Source organism: Manis javanica, chromosome 16, assembly GCF_040802235.1.
Source record: "Manis javanica isolate MJ-LG chromosome 16, MJ_LKY, whole genome shotgun sequence".
NCBI lineage: Eukaryota > Metazoa > Chordata > Mammalia > Pholidota > Manidae > Manis > Manis javanica.
In genome coordinates, this window is record NC_133171.1 from 50,524,614 (window position 1) to 50,545,872 (window position 21,259).

The following is a 21,259-nucleotide window of genomic DNA, read 5'->3' on the forward strand; positions in this document are numbered from 1 at the left end:
GTCACTTGCTAATTAGTGGCTGAGCTGGGAGGAGAACATTGAAAATGACATCAAAGACATGAATTACATGTGTCTTTTGAAACCATATGTCTTTTATCAAATGCCTGAATATGTCTCATGGAAACTTAGGCTTCTTTGAATATAACTTGAATTAGAGCATTCTTTTGAGCTCTCTGAGAAGTCTCAGACCTAGTCCTTTTATCTTTGTCTAGCTTTTTGTAAATGCTCAGAAATGATTGTTGGTTGTGGCAAAATGTTAATTTCTGGTACATAATTCCAAAGCAATATTTAAGAAATATGTTGCTTATGGGACTATTAATGGTAACAGAGATACTCAAATGTCAAATTTGAATACTTGATCTTTCCAATTGGATCCGAGCTTTGATAGAGTATTGATTTAGATTTTACCTCATTTTTAGTTGCATATATTTGTTTGAGTCTGCACATGGTTCAAAGAGGAAAACTATCTAAATTGTACTATGTTATGACTTATCTTAAAAGTAGTTTTTTATACCATCAAAGTGTACATCATGATGACATAGGCATAGTTCAAACCATAATTTTAGCATTTTATATTCATTTGTTGTCCTCATGTTTGCAGATTTATTCCATAAATGAAGATGAAAAATTAACACCTCGCTTGGAAATTATCTTACCTCGTGATTTGGCAGATGGATTTGTGAATAATAAGCGAGAAAGCTACAAATTTAAGTAAGTGTGTCTTTCTCTTCTTTGGTTTCTGTTTTACTATTTAACTAACTCTTGGGCTGCATTAATATTCACTGTGAAATCATTAGCACCATTTCTTGGGTAGACTGTAGTTCAGTTCCCTATCTCACCTGGTAGATAGAGTTCGAGTTGTCTTTTCACTGCTGTGCCCAAAGTTGAAAATAGGATATATTTCTGCTGTATAGAAGAAAGTGAGCCTTCTTTATAACATAAAGATATATGGACCTCATATGCACATATGTACACTCTATATGTCTGCACTGTCCAATACAGCAGCCCTTAGCCGCATGGAGCTCCTAAGCACTTGAAATGTAGCTAGTCTGAATTGACATGTGCTCTAAGTGTAAAGTACATCAAGAATATTTGAAGGCTTAGTATAAAAAAAAAACTATAAACTGTCTCAACAGTTTTTTCATGTAGATTCCATATTAAAATGACACGTGTTTTGATATGTTGGGTTAAAAATAAATGATTATAATTAATTCCACCTGTTTCTTTTTACTTTAAAAAAATGGCTGCTGGAAAATCTTAAATTACTATTTTTAAATAAAAATTAAATTTAAATACAAGTCACTTTGACAGATGGCATTATATTTCTCTGGGACAGGGCTGACCTGTACAGTTGGGGTGAAAAGCCCCAGTCAGCCACTCACTGATGTCATCAGTGCCTGCAGTCCAAATACTCCTCTAGTAGCCAGGCCTTGAATTTGGGGATTATTGCTTTTCATGCTGTTTTAGTCTCCAGTTTCGGATTATGTCATTTCGTTTAATCTCTGCATTTGATTTTTGGAGACATTTGTGCCCAAGTTGAACCCTTATTTGATCTCTGGCCTAAATGTACATGTTGGATTTCTGGGTCCTGCTGAAGGAATACTAATTGTTCTCTTGCGTTTCTCTCTCGGCTGTTGTACACTGGCTCTTTTTTGGTACTATTTCTGCCCTTGCCCTTTGCACCAAACCATCCCAGATATTTTTTTATGGTTCTCTCTTGCTCTCACTCCTTCCTTTTTCTCTCTTTCTCATTTTTATTTTCTTTTTTTTTTTTATCTCCTAAGATTTTCTTTGGTCTTCACAACTCTACCCTTTTTCTCTCATTTACATCCCTCTACCCCCACCTTCACTCCATCTTCTTGCACCCCTTTTACAATAAGCACAGCAGGGTTTCTAGCCCATGGTTGTACAGTGAGATGGTCCTCACCTTGTCTTTTTGGCACCATATTGCCTTTCATTCTACTTTAAGGACTAGCCTCATACTGCAAGACTTATTTTTTCTGGAGGGGGCATTCCCCCACGGAGGTAAGCATGCTGCATACCTTACTTAGTAGCTATGACTTCATGACATCCAGGTTAGGCTAGTCTCTCTAAAGCCACAATTTGCTAAAACATTTTATTCAGCATGATTCTATTTGTTTGTTAATAAACAGTTGACCATGTCTCTATTTGTTGGCCCTTTCCAAAGTATTCTTTACATTATGTACATATAGTTGACCCCTGAACAACATGTGTATTGGGGTGCTGACTGGGTCCCCCATGCTGTGCAGCTGAAAATCCACATATAATTTTGATTACCCTAAAACTGAGCTACTAATAGCCTACTGTGGACAAGAAGCCTTACTAAAAATAAACAGTTGATTAGCACATATTTGTTTATATGCTATATTCTTACGATAAAGTAAGCGAGAAAAAAGAAAATGTTTTTTCAAACTGTTGTACTTTCCAAGGATTTTTCCAATATATTTTTTGAAAAACATCCATGTATAAGTGGACCTGTGTGGTTGAAACTGTGTTGTTCAAGGGTCAGCTGTATAAATGGTGCATTTAATCATATGCTTATTGATAAAGTGCTATTTACTTATTTTTAAATCTCTTACTCGTTATTTCTAGATTTCTGAACTAAAAATGTTGGTTTTAATATTTTAAATGAAAAAATTAACAAACTATTTAACTTACACTTATGTTAAATTTTCTCCCAAGAAAATTTACTCAATCAATAAATACTTATTGATCACACACTGTGTGCTGTTTTAATGGCTAGGATACAGCAGCGAATACACACAGAGCTCCTGTTCTTATGGTGCTTACATTTTAGTGGGAGGAGGCAGATCAATAAGGAAAATGTGTGTCAGAAAGTGTGATGTGCCATGGAGAACAGTAAGGCAAGCAAGGGGAATAAGAAATGCTGGGATGCGGAGAGCAGAAGGGAGGGATAGCTGCAGTATCTCATAGGGCAGTCAGGTAAGTGTTACAGGAAGGTGATACTGAGCAAAGATTTAAAGGAGGTGAGGAAGCCAGACATTCAAATATTTGAGGGTGGGGATTTCAGGCTGAGGAAATAGCCAAGAGTGAAGTCCCTGAGATAGGAAAGTGCCTGACATGTTTGAGGAAAAGTAAAGGGATCTGTGTGGCTGGAGGAAAGTAAGCAAGGGGGAGAGGGAAAAAGCAGGTTAAGGGGGCAGCAGATTTGCCAGATCATATGGAACCTTGTAACTCACTATAAGGGGTGTTTTGGGGAAAAGTCATTGTAAGCTTTTCCCTCCCTAAGTGCTATGGGAAGATACTAGAGGGTTTTGAGCAGGAGAATGAGATGATCTCACTTAGTTTTGCAGGATCATTCTTGCTGACATGTGGAAAATGGACCATAACGGGGCAAGGGAGACCAGTTGAGCTGTTGCAAAGGAGACCAGGCAAGCAATTACAGCAGTTTGTGCCAGTGAAGTAGCAAGTGGAAAGTTGAGAAACGTTTGGATTCTGGATGTGTTTTGAAGGTCAGAGCTGACAGTTTGCTGATGGGTTGGATATAGAGTGTAATGGAAAGAGAAGAGTCACGAATGCCTAATGAGCTGACCATTTGGAAGGATGGAGCTGCCATTTACTGGGATATCGAAGACCAGAAAGAACAGGTTTGGAATGGGAAGAGATCAGCATATGCCAAATTTGAAAGAGTTTAGAAAAAGTCTACACAACTTCCTAATAAATGAAAGGGCCTCCTAGGGATCAGGAAATCTAAGTTATTATGTCTCAAGGCATGTTATTGATTAGCTCCAAGACTACAAATATATTGTTTTATCTTCCTGAGCCTCAACTTCTTCCTCTGTAAAAGGTTAGACTGACCTTGTTAAACAGTATGATTCTGTTTTGTTCTTCAGTGGTTTTCAGAAGCTAGCTGACCAATACATAATGCCTCAAAGTTTACTATGCAACTACATTCTATAAAATAAAAAAATTTGAGGGGATGATGATATTTAATGTTAATACCCATTGTATGATTCATTGAAACTCCTGCTATCTCTGGTTTATGTGGTGGTACATGTAATTCCTGTTAAGGAGGTGGAGTCGGGCATGGTTAATCACCTAGGCCTCACCGACCAGGTACATACAGGGTCAGCCTTAGCATTACCACCTTCAAAAGCACTGCTGAGGCCAAGCTGAAACACCACAGTAGGCAGCGCTCTGAAGAGCGCTTGAGCGGCCACATCCCCGTGTTACCCCATTCATCTCTGAAGCTCTGATGCTCCTGTATCAGGGTTCTGAGGAGTGTTCTGGGGACACTTGGTAAACATTACTGTCTAAAATATAATCTTGCCTGATAAGCAACATAGTAGACAGAGTGCCTTACAATCTTACTTTGTATACAGTTTCACTATTCGCTTCTTCAAAAGGTAGGTTGATAAGCTACAGGTATCTTTTGAAATTAATGTTGATTAAAGACAATTAATTTCATTCCTTTTATATTTCCTACCCAGCTCCAGACATGCTTCTGAACTCCTTGGAAGTGGAAACAGTCCTACATTTCATGTAGTCTCTACTTTAAGTGAATGTGGACCAGTTCACTTATGTAGGCTGACTCATAGACCAAAGGCTCCTGAGCTGTGTGCAGAGCTACTCAGGATGCCCTCATTTGTTTTAAAGGTCCTACTTTAAAGCTGCTGGCACCCCTCTGCACCCCCCTACTCCCAATTTTTATTTGAAAACTTTTAAATATGCAGAAGACTTGGAAGAATAGTGCAATCAATTCTCCTATACCCTTCATGGAGGATTCACCAACTGTCAACATCTTACCTAATATGGTTATGATCTTTCTCTCCCCCAGCCCCTTCTCCTTACCCTCTTTTCCTCTCTCCTCCTTTCCGTTCTCCTCTTTTGTCATTACCCCACCCAGTCTTCTCTTCCTGATGTTTTAATGGGAGCCATACTTTGGGCAGCAGCTCACTACACTGTGAGAGAATAGGTTGTGTGTCTCCTTCCCCAGCTCTGACACTGTGCTCGTGATGCTGTGCTGACTAAGTCAGAGTGCCACTGCAAGGAGAGTGCAATTGACACCATTCCACCTCCCCAAGCCCCTAGCCTTGCCAATCTGATAAAAACTTCTCTTTGTGGGACAGGTCTGTCTTAGTTTACTTTTTGACTTTTGACTCATGATCAACAAAATGAAACAAAACTATCCTGAGAATTAGGTGGTGGATGCTAGGATGCAGTACCTAATTAATGGAAACTAAACTTCAGTTCAAATTTTAAAAAGTAAGTCCAATAATCATACATTTCACAGCTGCATTCTTTTCTTACAGGTCAGACATCAGAAGTTCTTCGGCTGTTTACATCCTGTTCCTGGGTTTCCATTTCATGCCCTCATCTAGTTTTGAAATTGATTCCAATTGCAGACACTGCCTCTCTTGAGAGCTAAAAAACACACAGTTTATTATTTGGTTCAAAGCTGCTGCAGTATTTTAGAGGGATTTATTGTGCAGATCTTGTCAAAGCAATAGTGTTTGCCCACCATTTGTGTACTGGGGTACAACAGCACAGTGTGGTTGGGATTACAGGGCAAACATTGTGTTAGGTTAGGTAAGCCCAGTGATGTAAATATGGGGTAATTTACAAAGCTTTTAGGAAAAAAATTATTAATCCAACTGTGTTTGAAGAAGGCTAAGCTTTTAAATAATTGCTGCTTTCATATTTGCAGATTTCAAAGGATTTTTGATCAGGATGCAAACCAAGAGACCATTTTTGAAAACATTGCCAAACCAGTTGCTGAGAGGTAGGATTTCCTATATTTTGTTCAGTGGGTTTGTGGTTTTTCATCTTGTCTTCAATTCTCAGATAATTGTATGTGCTTCAGTATATCAATTATATACTCAGGCTGCAGGGCATATGATGATGATAGCATTAATACCTTCTATTCAGATAGCTGTTTGTTTTAGATTTAGATTCAGAGCCTTGAAACAAATGAGTGAGACAGACAGAAGAGCTATTTTTACTCCCATTTTAAAATGTCTGTAACTCTGAGCTTCAGAGAGATTAAATGACCCTGCTCATGGCATCAGAGTTATTAGTGTCAGAGTCCTAGATGGTTTTCTAATGCTCTTTCTTCAGTACAGTATCTCACACGTGGTTAGGTGAATGGAGGATGAGGTATAGGCCATGCCTGGGAGGCTCGCCTCAGTATGCTAACTACATTTCAAAGTTTGGCTCTTACCTTCTAGGTCCCTTTTGTTTCTATGTATTCAGATAGTTCCAGGCTGCTGACTAGAACCAAACTCATCTTCAGATACCAAACAAATCAGCATGCCTTTTTATTAATATATATTGGCAGCCTGCTTGGGACTAGACACTCAAGCCCTTTGATAAGCACACTCTCCTGTTGTAGGCAGTCTGTAAAAGAAACTACTCTAATAAGATTGCTTTCCAATCCTGGTGTCATTGGGAAGATTTTAATGACCTGATAATCCCGAGATACTTCTATCTTTATGATCAAAATGAAAAATATACAGACTATCCCTGACTTTTGACGGTTTGATTTAACTACTTTTCAACTTTACAGTGGTGTGAAAGCGATATGCACTCAGTGGAAACTATACTTGGAATTTTGAATTTTGAATTTGCATCTTTTCCCAGGCTTGCTCTGAGTGGTACTATAGTCTGTTGTGATGCTGGGCGACTGCAGCAAGCTGCGTTTCCCAATCAGCCACACAGTCATGAGAATAAACAGCTGATATGTTTACAAACATTCTGTACCCATACAGCCATTCTGATTTTCACTTTCAGTACAGTATTCCAGTAATCAATAAATTACATGCGATATTCAACACTTTATTATAAAAGAGGCTTTGTGTTAGATGATGTTACCCAACTGTAGGTTAATGTAAGTGCTCCAAACATGTTTAAGGTAGGCTAGGTTAAGCCATGATGTTCAGTAGGTTAGGTGTATTCAATGCATTTTCACCTTACAATGCCCTGTAATATCTGGATATAACCCCATCATAAATTGAAGATCTATATCTGCTAAATAAACCCATTTTTTTCAAGTCTACTAATCAGTATACTCTTTCCCATGGACATTGCTGGAAACACATTGTCAACTTTTGTCTCTCCTTTATGAATCCTGCTCAAACCAAATTCTTTTAATACAGTCTTCCTCACAGTGGGTAAAATACAGCTTAGTATGCTTAAGCTATTTAGTTGTAGTCACAATCCACTAGCCTCTTTGATTAGATTAGATTAGATTAGATTAGATTAGATCAGATTAGATTAGATTCCATACGATACAGGTCTCCTTAACCTCATGTCACGTATTTCTAAAATTCTTCCTTTTAGTAATCTTTTGGATTATGTCATTTTTCAGATAGTTGATCTCACATGTTTTGTTTTGAAACTTCCTTAAAGCATTCAGGGAGAGAACCTTAATTTCTGTTTCATGGTTACCTGTTTTTTTCCCCCATTACTAACTTTCTCTACCATCATGACCTACTTCCCCCTCCAGCTCTTGCTATGTCCTCTGCCTGGAATCCTCTTCCTTCAGTAACCAGCACGGTTGCTCCCTCAACAACCTGAAGTCTTTGTTTTGTTTCTCTCACCTTCTCAGTAAGGCCTTCCTTTTTTGTCCCATTTGAAATTGTGCTCCCTGTAACCCTTCTGTATTGTATTTTACTTTTTTAACACTCACCACCATTTGATATACTCTATAACTCAATTATTTATTAAGTTTTTATTTGTCTGCCTTCCACTAGAACAGAAACCTCACAAACGCTGGCAATTTGTTTGTTCACTGATTTGACAAAGACACCCATCCCAGTGATGGCAAGATTTCAAGAAAGACGGACAAGAGCATTTTTATCCAAGCTGCTCAAGTTCGTCCTAGGGAGTCATATCTTTCATCAATAGGAAAACATTCCTCTTTGTCCTTTTTAATACTTTTCTCCTTGTATCCCATTTTTGTTTTGTTTTTTTTCTGTTAGCCCTTGTTTGGCTTATCTTTCTTGATCTCTTAATTTAATGCCTTGGGGCATTTTGTTTTTAAGTGTGGGTCTGGTGAAAAAAGTATAGCCAGCTTTTGCCTTTCTTAGCCAACCTCAGAGTCCCTGATCTTTAATCGGTTATTTTAACCTGTTTATATTTATTGTGATTGTGTTTGGAGCTCTTCTTCCTACCAAAATTTACTTTTTCCACTTATACTTGATGTTTTTTTTCCTTTCTTGCTGTTTGTTGTTTGACTTGCTCTTCGCTGTTGCTGGCACTTTCCATTTTCTCCCTCAAAGTGTACATTGTTCTTCAACACCTCTAGTGTAGCTTAAATGTAGATGTTTAAACTTATTTGTAATTTTTCTCAATATCTTAAAATTTCCTCCTCTGTCTGTCTGTCTCTTTTTTCTCCCCAGAGACCTTAGCACACTTTTACTCTGCCTTTCTACTCCTCTGCCTCTTCAGTCTCCTACCAGTTGTTGAGAGCAAGTGATGATTTCATTGTAGATTGTTGTTTATCATATTTATTATCACCTATAAGTTATATTTGTTTCTTTGCTCATCACTGTTTCTTATACTCATATTTATTTCTTGGATTTCTTTTTAGTTTTACTGGTAATCATCATCTAATAATTTTTTTAGAGACAGTTCAGGACTGGGGAGCTTTCTGCAGCTTTTCATTCCCCTTCATAGTTAAATGGCAGTTTGACTGGGTATAGAAATCTAGGTTAAAATTCCTTTCTCTCATCACTATGAATTTCCATAACCTCTTTGCATATAGTGCTGCTTAATAGATGTCATTATCAATGTGGATCTTATTTCTTCTTTGAAATACCTTTTTTTCCCTTTCTGGATATTTTCAGGCTATATTTTCTTTGTTTTTATGAAATTTCATATCAGTGAGTCTATTGTTGGTCCAGGTATGGCTATTTTTTTGTGTATTAGTGTCTTTCATTTAGCCATTTCAATCTGAAAACCCTTATGTTCAAGCCTGAGGGTCATCATATTGATAATTTCTTTGATAATTAAAAATAAAATTTCCTTCCCTCCACCATACCTGTTCTTTCTTTCTGGAACTTCTAGTTCCTGAACTACCTCTTCTGTCCTTTAAATATTACAACTGTCCATGCACAGTTCCCATCTCTTTGTCTTTCGGTTCTGAGTTCTAAAAGAATTTGTTAGCATGATCTGCCAGCATGGCAATTTGCTTTTCAACCAAGTGCATTCTCTATCAACTACCTCTTAAATTTTTAATTTTTTACAATTTTATTTTTCATTTCTAGGAAATGAAAAAAAGTCTATTCTTGTTTATTGATGTGATAGCTTTCCTTTTCCCTCTGAAGACAATTATTGTCTTTTTTTGAAATTGGCTTTTTTTCTGTACACCTTTTGTTTATATGTTTGTTTTTCTACTGTTGAGTTTGGTGCCTTGCTTTTCTGGTACAGATTTTCCTCAAATATCTGGTGAGTCTTAGTGGTGGGCTCATGTGTTTCCTTTGAGAGCACTGTTGTCTGTTTGACGATGCTGTTTCTGTTCACTGTGACCCACCCTAGTGTCTGTAGGGAAGGAATGGCATATGCTGTGGACAAGGTATTCCCTTAGCTTGTCTGCTGGGTGTGAGAATGCTCTTTCCTCCTGGGTGTTGCTTCCACCAAAGGCTCTGGTTACTGTCACTAATCTAGACTCCTACTCCGCAGAAATGTGTGCTGCCACAGTGGATAGACAGAGGGAGGCAGGTTCACGTTTTCCTCTGATTCATCCCTAAAGGAAAGCATTATTAAAGAAAATCAATTTACTAAATTAAGAGTTGGGGAATCAGTATTTTCACTGCCTTTAAATATGTCATATAAAGTATGTTCATAGTTTACGCAAAGTTGAATTGTGTATTTTGAAGTGGTAAAACATAAAATACCAATAAAGTATCATTTATGTACAATATTTGAAGTAATATTCATGCCCATAAATTGAAAACTTTTTTTTTAAGAATTGTATAATTTGGCAGGCCTGGTAAATGGATATTGTGCCACTTAGATGTTAAACAAAAATGTCTGCTATTCCTGGTAAAGATTAGCCTTCAGGAACACATTCCCAACATAAACCCAGCCGCTATGCAGGCCTTTTAAAGCTGTTTTTTTGGGTTAACACATTGTAACTTAATTCTGGCTACTGCATACCATTGAAACTAAATAAAATTAATTGTATTTCTTTCTAAAATTCTGTAATTCAGGAATCTTCCTAATTTAGACGCATTTTTTCCTAATTAATTTAAGTCAATGATATGACAGCACGACTGCAGAGCTGAATGACTAGTAGTGGGAATTTGTAAATCTTTACATTTTTATCATTGGAAGTTAAGTAAAATAATCTTTGTGGTTATTTATTATGTAATGCGTCTCCCCTGGGAAGTACTTCATTATTTTGCTTTTGATTTTTTTGAAATATATCCTGTGTTGTTTATTAACATGTAGAAGCTGATTTTTATTATATTAATTTTGCTCATTGATTTTGGACTAATTTTTTATAGAGATGAAATTTAGTAGGTCCACAAATATGTACTGTATATGGTATTACATCATATAAAAAAGCTTGTGGTTTTATTTGCTGTTTTACTGGGTGTTATGCTTCTTGAGCTGGAGTTCACATCATCCTGGAGTGTGAATTTTACTTAAAGATTTAGGGACAAACTTTGAAGTCTAGATTTTTCTGAGGTCCTGTCATGTGCACTTATAAATATGCAGATTTCTAGCTTTCCAGCCATTCTTATGTTTTACCTAAAATCTTAAGAGTCGGGGAATTTTATTAGATTGATGTGGAATTATTAGATTGTAGGAAATTTATTTTATATGCTGATAGTGCTTTTGGAAATTTGGAAATTTACTGTTGTAGAGGAACATGGTTTAACCACTATGACTAGGGTGCACACTATCAGGAGGGCTGCTTGTGCCAAAGATAGAGGTCCCCATGGTGGCACTGGACAGCGAGAGGATCTGCACGGCAGCAAGGCCAACCGGCTTGGTTTTTGAGAAATTGTTGGTCATCTTTTGAACCATTGCTTTTTTAACCTTTGATTTTACCAAAGATGAACAACATCAAGTGCAGCTTTTCAATTTGAGCTAAGAAGAGGAAGAAGGGAAAAAGAAACCTCTCAGAGCTACCACCTCAGATGTAGAGAAGGATGTGTTAGAATCCTCGCCTGCCTGTGCTTTCTGGGTGGGAGGCAAGGGCGTGGGAGAGGGGATTTTCTCATGGGAGGGGCAGGCAGTTCCACACTTGCAGGGGGGTTGAGAGCCAAGGCCCAGCAGGGCTCTCACCTAGGAGCAGGCCTTGCTGAGGATGCTGTGGGTTGCACAGCTTGCTGGGTCCTGCCGCGCAAGCGGAGAAGAGATCTTATACGTAGCTAACTTCTGTTACAATACACCCACATTTCTGCTGATTGTAGCCTGAAAACTTCCAGGCTTTTCTCATCAGCATTTACCCTGACAGGAAAGCAAATTCAAACAAAATTTGGAAGAAAAAAACAAAAACCAATGTTATTTGTATCTCCATTTTATATGAGGTTGGGTTCTTAAAACACTGTGATACCAGAGTGGAGAAAAGAAATTATCTACACATTGAATACGGGCCGAAGCTCACCACATTTCTTCCCACAATGCTGAAATTCACATGCTCGGTGTCATGTCCCCCATTAATCCTTGAAGATAGAAAACTCTCATCCATGAATAATTAGCAGCATTATTTTTTATCTTGCTGTTCCTCAAACACATCAAGTGTGTTCCCAGCTCAGGGCCTTTGTACTTTCTCTGCTCTCTGCCTCGAACTCTCTTCTTCCAGGTTTGCTCCTGGCTTGTACCTTCCTGTCCGTCAGGTCTTTACTCAATTTCTTTTCAGTGAAACCTTCCCTGACCACTAGATGTAAAATAACAACCCTCATCCCACACTCACCCCTTTCTGTGCTCTTTTTTTATAGCTTGTATCACCAACTAATATAGTATATGCAGTATTTACTTAAATTTATTTATTGCTTTCCTCTGCCCATTTAGATGTAAACTTTGTGAAGACAAGGACTCCTTTTCTTTGTTCTCTGCTGTATCCCCAGCTCCTAGAACCATGTTAGGCATATAATGGATACTCAAGAATATTTGTTGAATGGCAAATTAGCAGGTAGAAGGTTCTCCTTTAGTTGCTGTAGCCTTCGCTCTCTTACTGAATGAATAGTGATGGGGTTTGTTTCTTGTAAGAGGAGTTTTACTTTTGGCTCCTTCCAAAAGTAAAGTATTTTTTGGATAGAGGCCTTCTCAGTGAATCTCAAGTAACAGGATAGATAGCTACTGTCTATCCAGCCTAGTGATTTCTCAAAGTGTGGTTCCGGGACCAGCAGCAATGTCACCTAGGAGCTTGTGGGAAGTGCACCTCTCCGGCCTCACCTAGACCTGCTGGATCCAAGCACTCTGTTTTAACAAGCCCTCCAAGCGTCTGGGGCACTAAACTAAATCTAAAGTTTGAGAATTCGCTGATCTAGGCATAAAACTTACACAGATTGGGAGGAGTGGAGAATGGGGCAGTTGCAGAAGGTACTTATGGGTTAGTCTTTAATGATCTCTTTCTCAGAGATCTGAGATGTCCTCCAAACAACTTCACAATTCCAACACTGGTCTGTTTGCTTATAATTTACATCCCACTTACTTCTAAAACAAACCGAAGCACTTTATGCCAATGCCAGGGCAGGCTTCATGGGTGGGAGACCTGGGCAGTAGCACAGGACCCCATGTAGAGAAGGGCACCCCTCTTGGCTTAATACTCTGTTGTTAACATTTATAGAATGATGAAAAAGTAACAGAGAAATTAGAAACTGTTTGGATTAAGTTAGGTAGCTAATTAATTATGATTATTTTTCAGGAATTTAAACATTTTCTCTGAAGAAATAATTGTGGGAGACTATAATACATTGATTAAGACCATGGACTTTGGAGCCATGGTTTAGCTCCCAACTTTAATACTTAGTAACTGTGTGGCTTTGAGCAAGTTACTTAATCTTTCTGTGCCTCAATTATTCATCTGTAAATGGGAAAAATGATACTGTAATAGCTATTTTTTTTGTCATGATGATCAAATGAACTGTATGTGAAAAACACATGCCCCAGTACATAGGATGTGCTCAGTAACTACTAGCTATCATCCATTTTTGGCTCCTCAGCAACATTTTTACAGAAAAAGATTTTTCATTCCAATTAAGGATTTTACCAAATTATTAATGTTCTTCTTTATGGATTTTTTCCCCTTGACTGTTTTTAGACTGGGTTTCTCCTGAGGCACAAGTTTGCAATTTCACCCTATATCTTTATTTTAGGATTTGAGGATGCATTCACAGATGGTTCAAAGATATTTTTAGTTATTATTCACCTTCATGTCCTCCAGGAAGAATGATATACAAAAGAAGCAGATAGATTGCAAAGCCTTCTGGAAAATCTTTCCTGCGCAAATGTGTGATGATTGCTTACAACTGGCAAGGTTTTTTACTACAGTTATTTGAATTTTTAATTGTGGAAAAAAGCACAACCATAGTTAAAATATATTGTTTAAATTGTTGGGGCAAATATAGCAGTAGACTTGTCTAGTGCTTTATCACTTGCAGATCTAAATATCTTCCTCATCTGAAAGTTGCTTTACTTGGAGCAGAGCTCTTTTAGCAGAAGTTCTGTCATTCTCAGTGAATTTGGCCTTTCCTATGCTTGACTGTGTATTTTTGGTTGGGTTTTTAGTGTACAGTACTTCTTGCTAAATAACATGAACAAATTTTCTTACTGTTATTTGATAACAGTGAGAATACAGCTCATTTTATACAGAGGTTTGCCAGCCTTATAGCACGGTCACATGTATTATCTCACTTAATTTTTACAGCCACCTTGTGGGTAGATAGGTATTCTTATTCCCATTTTAGATGAGAAAACTAGGGCTCTGAGCATTTAATTGATTTCTGCAGGGTCACACAGTAATTAGATTATGGAGCCGAGACTAGGCTAAACCTGCCTTTCATAATCCTTTGATCCTTCAATCGCTGTATCACATGGCTGCATTTATGTATTTCATTCTTTTTCACTGAAATTGCCCTTACTAAATTCACCAGTGATGTTTGTAAACATCTTTCAGTCCTCATGCTATCTGACCTTTCAGCAGCATTTGACAGTGTTCAGTTCTTCCTCCTGGCGGTTATAAATCGGCAAAACTGAGGTGTTGGCTTAGTCTTGGTCAGTGTTGGTGGGGAGGAGTGTGGGCGAGGTCTTTACTTCCTACCTCTTGTGTTTTTGGCTCAGGTGCTCCAGACATCCCTGGTCTCTTATGATCCTTTAACTGCTCTGCCCTTTTCGCATGGTTGGCCAAATTTTCATGTGCTCCAAACCACATTTCTTCCTGTTGTTCATAAAATGTCTTTGTTCAGTATAGCTATTCTCAGAGGAAAACAATTACGTTAGATAAATTAAACATTTTCATCACTCATTTCCGCTAATGTTTATTTAACTAGCTATATATCAGGCACTGCAACTAAGTCTTAACTTTCTTAAAGGAATTTTTGTAATAAAAGAGAACCAACCCTGTTTACCAAAATGAGGCCAAGACTGATAGAATTTCAGGCACAATGGTACCCTGAAATAAAACATATTAAGCTGTGTGTCACAAGATATTTTGAGCAAGGGTTCACTTTTGTCATTTCCATGCCTATCATCCTTATAGGTTCTGATAAGGGAAAAATGTCTCACCCACAGCCTCCAGTGCAGATGGTTGTGACCCTGTGACATTGTCTCCAGCAGCCATGGCCAGTGGGGTCAGAAGGAATTTGAGTCAAGGGCAGCAAAGCAAAGGCTGCTCGTGATTTAGGAGGTGAAGGCCCAAGTAGAAACGAACTGGGGCTGTTAGAGTGTCACTTGGCACCTGAATTGGGAAAATTTGGACAAAGCAGACTGCTGGCAGCAAAAGCAGAAGCTGGAAGACCGTTAGGTAGAGAATGAGAGTCTAGAGGGATCACTGGATTACAGGGGATGAAGGTTATGAATCAGCAAAGGTACATAGGAGAAGGTCCTAAGACATCTACCTAGAGACATAGTGGAAATCCCTGTGTCTGCATGCTCTCATATTCTTACAGTTACCTTCCTCCATATGGTTTTGTTCATTACAATCAAATGTACCTATTTAAATCAGGGTTATATTTTATAAGTAGACTTGGTCTACTTTGTTTATATAAATGTTGGCCAGAGTAAAGACCTAGAAAGACTTTCCCCCAAGTTTTGTTGAGGTATGTTTGACAAAATAAAAAGGAAGTAAGTAGATTGTACAACATGACTTTTTAAAAAAATTACTTTTGAGTATTTTGAATGTCCAAAAGCAAAATGATAATTGTGTAAATCAAATTTAATGCTTGAATTGAAGGAGTTCATTGAGTCTAGGTCTCTAGTGCGAAATGTCAAACCTATATTCTTCACTAGTGACTGCAAGTGAACCATATCATTTCTCTCCTCAAACCCTTCAGTGGCTTCCTGGTTCATTCAGAGAAAAAGCCCAGCTCTTTGTGATGGCCTAGAAGCAGCTCTGGCTTCATGGACATGGGCTGTGAAGTTGCTTGGGGACCTGCACTTAAAGAGCCTCAGGCTTGATTTAATCCTCTGCTGTTGCCATCTTGAAATTTTCAATAATTTTATTTTTGAACTTGCATTTTGTATGTGAAGTCCAGTGAGACAAAGGAGCATATTCTCAAAGAGAAGGGATCCCTGGAGCAGCAGAATGGACCTGTGGTTATAGTCCACAGCTGCACACCTGTGAAGAGTCCAGGATGCTGTGGGACCCTAAGGAGACAAGCACACTGAGACCTGGACCTGGACAGGTGGGAGGGACTGCCACAGCATCAGCAGAGGAGCAATGTGGTCACATGAGACAGTAGGGGCTTCCTAAGAGTGCAACACTAGGATAGCTGTTGGAGGCTGGCTGTCCCCTGTGTCCCCAGAGCTGGTCCTGGTAGCCTCTGATGTTTAATTCTCTGGCTTGAGCACCAGAACAGAAACTGCTGGTGCTTGGGCTGCAAACTTTATTAAAAAGTTATTACAAAATACAAGTGGATATGTGGTCATTACAACGAAGCATATTAGAGAGTTGTTAGCATTCTTCAAAGAGGTCAGAATTTTCAGTTTTGAAAACTGCCACAACATTGTTAAGCAAATATCCTCAAGCTTAGAAATAGAAATTAAATTTAAACAGTATCACAGTCAACAGATAAGAAAGTATTTCTGTATTCTAAAAGCTGCAAATGAACTGATTAATGAAAAAGACAACTTTAAAATTCAGTTTTTCTTTGTTATTATGGATATAGTGATAGAATGCATAAACAGGTGTCTTGAATTACATACAAATTATGAAAGCACTTTCAGTTTCTTGTTCAACTTTTATAAGTTACAGGAGATGTCAGAAGAAACATTAAAATGCTTTGTATATACTGCATTTAAAATTAAATTCAAACTTACATGAAACTGATTTGTATATAAAATTAATTTTTTAGAGAAATTGTTTCATAAGATTCATCAATTAGGTATACTAAAATTTATAGTTTGAAATTGATTTATGAGAGATTTATCTTGATATTGTCACAGCTGTAAAATACTCTTCACAGCTCCAGTAACAGAAGGTGTATCAGAAGAAAGATTTTTGTCAAAATTAAAAATTATCAACAATTTTTGTACATTACATCTCCATGACTTACTTATTTTGTATCTGGAAGTGTGCACCTTTTTGACTACCTCATCCACCATGCTGACTACAGTTAATAATAGTGTATTGTGTATTTGAAAGTTGCTATGAGAGTAGACCCTAAAAATCCTTATCACAAGAAAAAATTTTTGAAAAAAAAGTTATTCGTGATCTTTCATTTGCTAAGAGCTTTCAGTTATGTCAATTAAAAATGAAGGTGCTGACTCTCTGGAGGACTTGTGCCGGGGGATGATCATCAAAAAGCCTCCACAGGGATCCGGACGATGCTGCGGTTGTGGCTGCATCCAGCCCACCGTCTCCTGGACTTGCCATAAGAATGAGGAGGGAGATGTCTAGGCTGGCATGTGCATACAGTGGGACAACGAATTTGACCGGATCTGTACTGTTGGAACTCAACCAGGAGTTGGGAGGGGTGCAAGTTGTAGCACTCCAAAATCTCATGACTATAGACTATCTATGGTTGAAAGAACATATGGGATGTGAACAGATCCCAGAAATGGGCTGCTTTAATTTGTCTGATGGTTCAAGTACAGTTGGACAATATCCATCATATCATAGATAAATTTTCACAAATGCCTAGGGTGCCTAAATGGTTTTCTTGGCTTCACTGGAGATGGATGGTAATTATAGATTTGCTTTGTTTATGTCACCGTATTCCTATTATGTTAATATGTGTGTGCAAATTAGTTAGTAGTTTAAAACCTATACATACTTAAGGTACTATACAAGAAGATATGTCGAAGAAATAATCAATCCTCCCAAGTTTCCTTCATATGCTACATCTATAGCTTTTCTTCTTCCTTCCTAATTACAACCCTTAAATAGAATTCGTGCCTCATATCGAATTTACCGAGTATCATAATTCCTCCAGGTGGTAAAGATACCTCGAGACAAGTGCTGGGCATAGAAGCCACAGGGCATAAATCTGCAAAGAAGTAAAAAGCTAACCTTTGCAAACAATATGGCTTCTCTCTCACTTACCAACTTTACATTTCCCTGTATGGCCCCGGAAGATGACTGGTTAGCCAGAGACGGGTAAGATTCCTCAAGGGAGGAACAACCTAAGACAGGCACAGTCGCAGGGGGGCCATCGGGTGAGAATTTGGGGATCAACAGAGGTGAGGCTCAGAACCTCACCCCCCCTGCTTTGAGAGAAATCTTCTGCATCCGTGGATGTCTTGCTGCCCTTGTCTAGCCTGGATTAATACTTAGTCCATAGGCACACACCTGATCATCTGATCATCTACATTTGCCTCTTACAGCACTAAACTATGTTTTCTACCTTTATCTTGCATCTACCTACCACTTCAGCATTTTATTAAAAATAAAAATAATAATAATAATAATAGGAGAAATGTGGGATCAACATATAAATCAAGTACAAAAATCAAACGAATATTCATATTTGACCTGATTGTTTATAGGTCATATTGCATGATCAAAACTGAAAGTTTCTGTGATGACTGCCCTTGTACTGTTCACCATGTAAGAATTTATTCACTATGTAAGAATTCGTTCACCATGTAAGAACTTGTTCGTTATGCTTCAGAAGATTGGAGACTGACGAGAATTAGGCTTGAGATGAATTAATGATTGTACAATGAGCGTTGACCCCCCTATACTGAATTTTATTGTTGTTAACAACCATTTGATCAATAAATATGAGAGATGCCCTCTCAAAAAAAAAAAAAAAAAAATGAAAGTGCTGAGAATATAAATTTTGGTGATCTAATAAATGAATATGTAGAAAAGCAAGCCAGGAAAATTATGTGATCAGTCAAGATATCACACTAATAAGGTTATTTACTGTGTTATATAAAATTGTAACACCAATATAATATTTTTTTTGCAATTTGAAGTTTATCATTCTCATGTAATATAATTATCCTTCTAACTATAAATAACCCCTATACTGGAAGTACTAAAATATTTTTAAGTGAAAAAACTTTATATTTTAATACGTTTGACAGTACTTTCTCCCTTTTTGAACAAGGGGCCCTGCATTTTCACTGTGCACTGGGTCTCACAAATCATATTACTAGCCCTACCAGAAGTCCCTTCAAGATCTGCTTCCCCTTTATAAACAAAGGGTCCCTTGCCTGATAGCACTTTTTTCCCCCTCTTATACTCTTCCCTTTGTTCACCATGCTTCAAGTTCCAACACTTCAGAAATCTTTAGTCATAGGGCTTTGCACTGGCTGTTTTCTCTACCTGGAATGCTCTTCCCCCAGATACTCACATGGCTCACATTGTCACCTTCTTAAAGTCTTTGCTCAAATGTCACTTTCTTAATGAGGCACACCCTGACTACCCTCGTTACAGCTGTAGCCAATCCCTCTCCCCCACTACCACTGATCCTCCTATCTTACTCTGTATTTTCTTTCTTTTCTCCACAGCACTTATCACCTTCTGACATATATAACTTACCCATATATTATGTTGGCTGTACATTATCTCTCTCCTCCACCAGAATGTCAGCTTCCCAAGGACTGAGATCTTTTTTTTTTTTTCTGTTCACTGATGATAACTAAGCACCTATAACAAAGCCAGCCCATAGAAGATATCCAGTGAATATCTATGGAATGAATGAAGTCTGAAACTATTAGATAAACAAGCTAAAGTTATTCACAAAACTGCAGTGTGCTTTTCTTTGTTGTACAATAGGCAAATTAGATTCTTGATTCGTCAAATTGTTTACAGCTAATGCTTTTGTATTTCCATCTATTTTAATTAATGGAAATTCCCATTATAGAGTCATATACTCAGTGCATCTAATTAAATGGTGGTGTTCATATAATTATAGCTGTAAAGGCTTTCAGAACACTAAAAACTTTGTTATAAAAGCTTCAACAGTTGAAATAAAAAGAAAACCCCAGTGGCTGAATTCTTTATTTCCTTGTTAAGAATAATTATCTCTTATGAGACCCTGTTTTGCCTCAATCTAAATGATAATAGACGTACAGTAACTTAGGAGTGCCTGTATTTTCACTCCTCATTTAGGTACATAGCCACGTGTTAGGTACACAGCCAATGATTAGGAGTTATTCTTATTCGTAGATAAAATATTCTTCATCCATAGCTCTGTAGAAATTCAAATGTGGGTTTACTACCTTGTGTTCAATCTCAAGCTCTAGGATCTTTGAAAATCAATATTCCTTTCATTTCTGATTTAATTTTGATTTCTCATGAGAACAACAAATTTCTTCTTACTGAGATGAAATCAAGATTATTGTTACAATTAGAAAGTATCCTTTTTTTAAATAAAAAACTTGTGCAGCATGCTACTTTAAAAACATGGAATTGCTTCCTTAGTGGGAGAAATTGTTACTGAAAGTTGCTGGGCTATCTAGTTTCTGATAGAGGAAGAGTTTGTATCAAGACAATAAAATTTGTGTTGCTAAGGAAGCCACCAGAATAGAAAAACACTTACGTAGCACAGCAAAACTATGTTCTAAATGTTGATATGGTTTAAAAACATGATTAGCTTTTTGAAATATAATTAGGAGGATGAAAATCATGGTAATAGTTTCAAATATATATTAGATGAAGGCAGGCTCCAAAGATTTCCCAGTTTCCTTATAATATCTATAATATTACATGACTAATATAGTATGGATCAAAATTTTATGGTACTAAGAAAATTCTAAGATAGATCCTAAAAAGTTGTTGATTCTGTCATTTCCCAATCTATGTTATCTTTAGTATATCATTGAACCATGGAAACATGATCAGGCTAATTTTAATCACCAGAATTTTCTCAATGACAACAGAGAGAAATCTACCTCAGATCAAAGAAAAAGTAATTGTTTGGCTTACATTAGTGGGATGTCTAGACATGTGTTGACTTCAGTCTCAGTTTCCTCCACGTGGCTAGCAGCTCCAAGTTTGTAGGCTTACAGAACCGTGGCCCTCAGGATAGGATATTCACCTTCCCTACTGGCTTCAGTAGAAAGTCCATGTCAGGATTCTGAAGGCAAATGCCAATCCCCAAACAAATCACTCCCAGTAGAGGGTGGGGTACTCTGTTTACCTAGATCTCCTTAACCTGATAATAGCCCTACTGGTAGCACTTGGAGTCAGGGAGAGGTTATGCCAAAGGACAGGATGTTGGTGATACTAAAAGAAGGATAAGAAAACAACTTGGACAGATAAACCTCTGCCTTGGAAACATACGCAAGGTCATCAAAGCCAAATCAATTTGAAGATGCCTATGAGATTTTTAATACTTGAGGACTTTCAAGGGTGGCTAAAGAAAATGAGTAACAAGAGCAGGGTTCATTCACATTTTGGCTGTGTCCTTCTATGATATCTAACAAATAGCTCATCTGTCTAATAATGAGACGTTTCCAGGTTTTTGTGTATTTGTGGTTGATTGTTTTATCAGATGAAGTACCAACATGCATCATCCTTTATGTCCTAGGACATACAGCGAGCATTGGTCTTAGAGGTAGAAGACCATGTGACCCAGGCTGAGAGTCTTAATATCTCTGGATTTGTGTTAGCGTGGTGTCTTTAAGAGCTCCCATCCTTCTCTCGCCCTAA

The 21,259-nt window shown here is 37.7% G+C and overlaps 2 protein-coding genes across 4 annotated transcripts in view; one reads left to right on the forward strand and one right to left on the reverse strand.

Annotated features, from left to right (window-relative positions):
* The window catches only part of DAAM2 (dishevelled associated activator of morphogenesis 2), a 710,965-nt gene that overhangs the window by 176,041 nt on the left and 513,665 nt on the right, over window positions 1-21,259 (reverse strand). The gene's annotated exons all lie outside the window — the stretch shown is intronic.
* KIF6 (kinesin family member 6) overlaps window positions 1-21,259 on the forward strand; it is a 351,956-nt gene that overhangs the window by 3,374 nt on the left and 327,323 nt on the right. For all 3 annotated transcript variants that reach the window (XM_073224258.1, XM_073224256.1, XM_073224257.1), the window contains exons 2-3: window positions 602-711; window positions 5,690-5,764. In XM_073224258.1, the coding sequence (XP_073080359.1) occupies window positions 602-711; window positions 5,690-5,764 (185 nt within the window). The remainder of the gene's footprint in view (window positions 1-601; window positions 712-5,689; window positions 5,765-21,259) is intronic.